The sequence below is a fragment of the Urtica dioica genome, chromosome 9 (genome assembly GCF_054948205.1).
Source record: "Urtica dioica subsp. dioica isolate 48M chromosome 9, U.dioica_male_clone48M_v1_H2, whole genome shotgun sequence".
Classification (NCBI taxonomy): Eukaryota; Viridiplantae; Streptophyta; class Magnoliopsida; order Rosales; family Urticaceae; genus Urtica; species Urtica dioica.
Window position 1 is genome coordinate 26,831,242 of NC_142764.1, and position 6,850 is coordinate 26,838,091.

General features: G+C 36.4%; 1 protein-coding gene across 2 annotated transcripts; it reads left to right on the forward strand.

The window, feature by feature from the left end:
* The first annotated feature begins 361 nt into the window (after nt 1–361).
* On the forward strand, nt 362–6,619 carry LOC149386345 (transcription factor TCP2-like). Of its 2 annotated transcripts, XM_089625754.1 has the most exons (4): nt 362–762; nt 1,132–1,386; nt 2,075–3,550; nt 6,297–6,619. In XM_089625754.1, exon 3 carries the CDS (start codon nt 2,461–2,463, stop codon nt 3,532–3,534), a length of 1,074 nt encoding a protein of 357 aa, XP_089481880.1. In that variant the 5' UTR covers nt 362–762; nt 1,132–1,386; nt 2,075–2,460; the 3' UTR covers nt 3,535–3,550; nt 6,297–6,619. The 2 variants fall into 2 exon arrangements, with proteins under 2 accessions (XP_089481880.1, XP_089481881.1); XM_089625755.1 differs by lacking the exon at nt 1,132–1,386.
* The last annotated feature ends 231 nt before the right edge of the window (nt 6,620–6,850 follow it).

Below are 6,850 nucleotides of genomic sequence, written 5' to 3' on the forward strand. Positions count from 1 at the left end.
AGGGATAATAATAAAGATTTGTAATACAAAAAAAAAGGCATCATTAAAAGATGAAATAAACGAAGGACGAGAAAGTGGCCAAGGAAAAATCCAAGTGAGAAGAAAACAAGGACACGAATAAATACAAGAAAGAAGAAACAATTATTTCTCCAAGAATTTTATCTGATCTCAGACTCATCCCTATTTTTATCACACACGCACACCTTGGGGGAAATAATTGAGAAGGGTAAGATAGTAGAAAGCTTGAAAACCTAGGGTAAACTCGGAATAAAAAAAGAATTTATGTACTTATAAATACATATATAAATGTATATATATATATATATATATATATATATATAGATGTATAAAGTTAGGGAAACGGCGCTGTGTCTGTCCTTTCCCGTTAAGCTCGTTCACTTGCTCGCATAAGGAAGAAGCAAAATGGTTTTCCAAAATGATTATTAATAACTAATTAGTATTACTCTTAATTTTTGTCTATTTTATTAGCTATTAATATTATTAATCCTTAGACCACTTTTGAAACTCTCTCTCTCACTCTCTCTAGATTATATCATTATACATACTCGCTGTCCCTCTAATTCCCACATCATCGGATATTTCTAATTTTCCCTTTTTATTTTATTTTATTGTTTGCTCTTCTTTGTTTCCCTTTTTATTTTATCACCCGCCAAACAGACTAAACCTAAGGCTAAGAGCCCTAAGCTTAGAGTTAGAGAGCTGGCACTTAATTGGCACTTCTGTCGAATCTTTTTCGTTTATGTAAGTTTATCTTCTTCTTCTTCATTTATTTATTTTAAATTATTTTTCTTTCCATTTCTTGGACGAATCTGTGTCACAGAACTCGAGTCTGAGATACAGCGAATCACTTTTCTTCTTCTTTGTGAAAAATCAATGGCGGTTTGATCAGTAGTGGCTGATTTCCTAATTTGAGAGTTTAGTTTGATGAAAGCAAGCTTCCGATCTTTAAGTCTGAAGCTTAAAATACTTGAGCTGAATATCAAAATTAATTTGTTATTCGTTTATTGATTTATTTTATATTTATGAAGGCTACAAATGAGAATGAGAATGAGAAGGATAAGAATCTGTAAGTTGCTATTGATTACAATATTTTTATTTTTATTTTTGCAGAAGTTTGAGCTGATGCAGTGAAGTTTTGCTGCACAGATCTGCGATTTTTGATTAGTGGAAAGAAGAGAGAAAAAAAAGGAAAAAGATAAAGAAATCCAAAACCACAATCGACATTGGAAATTAAACCATTAAGAAGAAGAAAATCTACTACTCCAGTGTCAACTTTTTTTTATTTTTTTGGTGGTAAAAATAACTAATAACCAGAGGCTTTGACACCTGTACCAAATCCAATTAGCCCAACATTGTTTGTTCAAGGTTCGTTACATAATTTTTTAATCATTTATTTATTTCTATTGCCTTTCTGGTTTTGATGTGAGTTTTGGAGACACAGTTTTTAATATTGAAGATAATGTGTTTTTTGAGCTTGAGGATTATAAATCACGGCTCTAATTCTAATCAAAATCTTTTAAACTTGTCTGCCATTTTTAGGGGCGAGACAGACGAGGGTTTTCAATATTAACCGCTCAAAAATTAAATCGGCGGCTTTGTATTCTATACAATTTATTGCTTCTCCTTTTTATTCTGCTTTAGCCTGAATCTGAAACAGAAATGTTTTATCATCAGCTTAAATGAAGAGATCTTTAGATCAAAGGTCTACATTAGGGATGATGATAATAATATTTATAGTTATACAACTATTATTCCGGCTAAAGTTTTTATTTATTTATTTATCTTTCGGCTCAAAAACCGCTCAGCTTTAGTAGAAATAATAAATACGGACGACGCAGCAAAAGTCAGATCTTTTGCGTTGTTCAACTCTTTTATCATATGTATATATATATATATATACAAATCTGCTTATAATCTGTTTAGGCTTAATAGAGCGCAGTATTTAGGCATCTGATGCTTTTAGTTTTACTCATCTCTTTGCAGTTTTAATCATTCATTGACTAACTGGGTATTCTTTTTCTCTAATTTGTATTTACTTTTTATATCCTTACAGGTTCTCTGAGTTAGAGAGAGAGGGTGTGTAAAGTCTGAGAGACTAAAAAAAAATTCTGTAGGCATTTGCTTTTGAAAGCAAGTGAACACAAACACTGCAAAAAAAAAAAAAAAGCTTTAGAGAGAGAGAGAGAGAGAGAGAGTCCGTCCCTGACTTGGAGTGCGATATATCAAAGGCGCAAAAGAAGCTTTTTTTTTTTTTTTTTTTTTTTCTATCAAATATACAAAAGCCAAAGTAGTCTCTGAATTATCGTCATCAATGCAATAGGACAGTACACATTATACACACACACACCCTCTTTCTTTCTCTCTCATCACAACTTTCTCTCTCTAAAAATTTACCCCAAACCGTGAATGAGCTGTCCAGTGGGAGAGGCATGAGTGGAGATGGAGGTTGAGGAGATTCAAGAAAACCCGAACGCAAACACGGAGGTCAACAGATTTGCCAGGATCGGAAACGGCCGGCCCGACGACGCCGCCGGCGGTGGAAACCGCCTCCGGGGATGGCACCACTCGTCGAGGATAATTAGGGTTTCGCGAGCCTCCGGCGGGAAGGACCGGCACAGCAAGGTGTGGACCTCGAAGGGGCTCCGGGACCGCCGCGTCCGACTGTCCGTGACGACGGCGATCCAATTCTACGACCTCCAGGACCGGCTCGGGTACGACCAGCCGAGCAAGGCCGTGGAGTGGCTGATCAACGCCGCGGCTGAGTCCATCTCCGAGCTCCCATCCCTCAACTCCGCCGCCTTCCCCGAGACTCCCAAACAGCTCAGCGACGATCAGAAACGCCCCTCTCCCTCCTCCGCCGCCGCCGCCGAGCACCACCACAGCAGCAACTCCGAGACCAGCAAAGGCTCCGGGCTGTCCCTCTCCCGCTCCGACGTCAGGGTCAACCGAGTCAAAGCCCGCGAGCGAGCCAGGGAAAGAGCCTCCAAAGACAAAGACCACCACCTAAGCACAACCACCACTCAGACTCGTCAGAGCCAAAACCCCTCTTTCACTCAGCTTCTCACTTCCGGAATCACCTCCAACAACAACAATGGAGGCTCTTCCGGTAGTCCCCGTGGGGCCCACAATCCTCCCATGGACTACTTCCCGGGGCGGTCCCACCACCCAATCCAGTCGTCGCTGCCGATGCTTCCGGCGCCGTTCGCGGCGGCGGCGGAGCAGTACTCCTACGTCCCGGAGGCGCATCAGCTGATCCCGAGCGGCGGCGGCGGGGATTTCAGCAGCCAGTTCTGGATCGGCGCAGGTTTCAACAGGGGGACCCTTCAGTCCAATAACAACAACACACTACACTCGACTTTCAACAACCACCACTTCCAGAGGTTTTCCAACGACGGACCCTCCGCCGCCTCAAGCATTCCCTTCCTCTTCGGCCCCGCCGCCGACCACCACCACCAGTTCTCCGCCGGCTTCTGCTACGGCGCCGACCACAAGGGGAAAGGAAAGAACTCGTAATCGATCTCTCTTCCAGGTTTCATTCCTGTCTTTTCATCTTTTAATAATCATATTCCTGCTATTGTGCTAGTTTCTGATTTACGTGCTGCAATGCAACTTGATTTAATTTGTCTTCTTTTTTCTTTTTTTTTGGGTAATCTTAAAGGAGTCGAACCTTGTTATTTTATATATTTATTGTTTGTTCTTCTTTTTGGGTTCCTGCATGGATTGATGAGAATGAGGAATCATATGTTTTGGATGTCTGATTTGGTTAGCACTCAATGTAATGTAAGTTCTTGACAGATGTTGGAACCAGCTTGGTTACTTTAGTTTGCTGATGAGAGAGAGAGAGAGTTAGTGATACTTCTAAAACAAAGCCCTTGTTTGTGTACCTATTCCCAATTCGCTTTAGGCCAAAATTATTTAAAAAAAACATAAACGAAAATTGAGTTGTGTACTGTGACTGTAGAGTAGCTTTTGTCTCACACTTTACTATTGCTTTCCGAGCTCTGAACACATGGCAAATTTGAATCGGCGCACTGTCGGAAGTCAATAAGAAGTGGTCAAAGCTGTCTTAATTAAGCCCATGCACGTCGTTGCAGCATTGCTTTAACACAATATCGAATCACATTATCTTACCGAGCAAATATTGAGTTATGAACATAAGGTTTGATTTTTTTTTTTGAACGAAAAGAAAAAACCTTTTTTTTTTTGAACGAAAAGAAAAAACCTTTTTTTTTTTTGAACGAAAAGAAAAAACCTCCGCTGATGATATAATTAAGTTGATACTATTGTGAGTTAAATACTTTTGAGTATTAGACCGGGTTTAGGTTATGCAGTTGAGTATTGTCTTGTGGGACCTAGTGAACAATGCATGGTTAAGTTAAAACCAGAATCATAACAGACAAATTTATTGGTAACAGTATAATCTTATATAAAGTATATATGTATATGTAAATAATATAAATGTGAATATAAATAATAGTGATAAAAAGTGAAAGGTGTTTTTTTTTTTTTTTCGTGTAATGGCCGATTTTATCAATTGTAGGTTTATAGAGTAGACCTCCTTTCTAAACTTAGAGGCTTTTTCCAATGTTATGATGTGTGTTGTTGAAGGCTTGAAGCTACATAGAAACGCTAGACATATTACATGTTTTGTGGAAGTGCTGTCTTTCATGTAAAGGAGTTATTATTTCAAATTATATTGGAGTACTATTTATTTCGTAAATCCGGTGACCTACTTCTTCATTCTGTGCTCCCTGGGTGAAAATACTTGCTTCTTATCTCTCTTTTCCCAAAGACTTTCTTTTATTCCTTTTCTCATCATTGCCTATTTGTATAGGCTTTGGCATGAAAACTAGAAAGTTGTACATTTATAGTTTTTTGAGTCTTTATCTTTTTTTATGTCAGTTAATGTATTTTCTTTAGAGGATGTCATTTAATAATTAGATCATATTTCTAGGTTTATCTGTACATGTGATTATTTTTGTTTTTGCTGAGATATGCGTGTGGCATTTGAGCCACTGCAGAACATAACTGATAGAACACTTAACCTGTAGGAATCATAAAGCAATTTACAATTAGAATCAAATTGTATTTTGTTAATATGTCAGCCTTTTGGAATAGCCGGTGGAGCTGAAGACTTCACTGTATAATTTGTAAAAAAATGGAGGAAGATATATTGTTTGGTCGAGAATTGAAGCCTAATAAGAAGCTACTTTTTGTCATATTATGTAACACAAAAAAACGACGTCAAGAATTTTGAAAAATAATTCAAGTGTATATTATAAATTTGGATTAGGTATATGAGTAAGAGACTGCATTTTTTGGTGTATGTGTTTTCTCATAATCCTCAATATGTTTTAGATTTCACAGTAATACCTTTAATTCTGTTCATTATCAGACAATTTTTATAACAGAATTCGGAAATAAAGTTACACTGATTGTGTATGTCTTATTTGGCAGTAAGGAAATAAAGAGTTTAGTGAAGAGGAAACTATAATAAGGGAACCATTTCACTTTACTAAGTACATGAACTATTTATATTATGTATGAACTTGGTTTCTTCATTTATTTTAAATTACATTTAGAGGGTTTCATTTACTATCACTTCAAAGTCAAGTGCTTTTTTTGTTGTTGTTCAGAAGTCAGTTATTGAGCTTCGAAAAATAAATTAATCTTAAATATTTACTCTAGTTCCTTAGTGTATCTGTGTCACTATATGGTTGGTTTATCAATAACCAAAGATTATTACACGAATTGTTTGTTTTGTTTTTGTTGGGTTTCCCCTGAAGTTGTCTGATAACTTAGGCCCTAATTTTCCTTACAAAGTACATGATCTTATTCATAAACTTGAATTTTTTTTTTCTTTTTTTTTTCTGATTATTTGATTTTTCATAAACAAGCACTGTCGGATTATTTGATTTTTCAACTGCGTGATACGAGTAAATCCCTTTCTGTGTTTATTCACCAAATTATTCAAACACAACAAACAAATTCAGTCTCGATTATTTACGTTAGTTTCCTTTAACTTCTACCATATAACCAGACAACTTGACGAGAGAGGCCAATGTAATTTTATTCTATTAGTAGAGAAAATTAGTTTTTGGAAGGAAAGAGAAAAACAAAAGTAAAAATACAGCTCTTAATTGGAGGTACATTATTTGATTTGTTTAATAGGGAATTATAGTGAAATGTAACTCTCAAATACTTCCTTGCATATTTCATGAGATCAACACATATCAAAATATAGTTCATATATAAATGGTTGTATTATTTTTCAGGCAAGTGGGGCGCAGAAATAGAAGGCGTGAAAACGGCTCTTTGGCGTCCGAGGATTCCATGATGTTAATGCTTCGGATAACTGTATTTTGAAGTCATTCCTTAATATTTGTTCGTCCTTCTGATATGCTTATGTAACGTGTGCAATTAGAATTTTTTTTTTTCTTTTTCTTTTCTTTTTTTTTTTTTTTTTGCGGAGAAAAGTTTGAACACCAATTCGATCGGTATTATTCGATATCTTTTTTATTATTTTTAAGTCGTCGCTTTCCAAAGTTGTACAATCGATCGAGTAAAATCTCATTTATTAGCTGCTTCTGAAATGAAATCTTCTTAGTGAGCAATTTTTATGAAAACTCAGCTATTTGAGGAATGGATTCCTCGCCGTGACCAAATTGTTTTCTCTATTGTGAGATATTGACGGCGAGTGATTATCTCTATCGTGAATATTGCAGAGCTTCGAGAAACTAACTACTTTGACTATTATACAAATATTTTGTGTGTGTAGCGTTTTAAATTTTAATTAACGACCTGCTATACTTTTTTATCCGTTATCCGG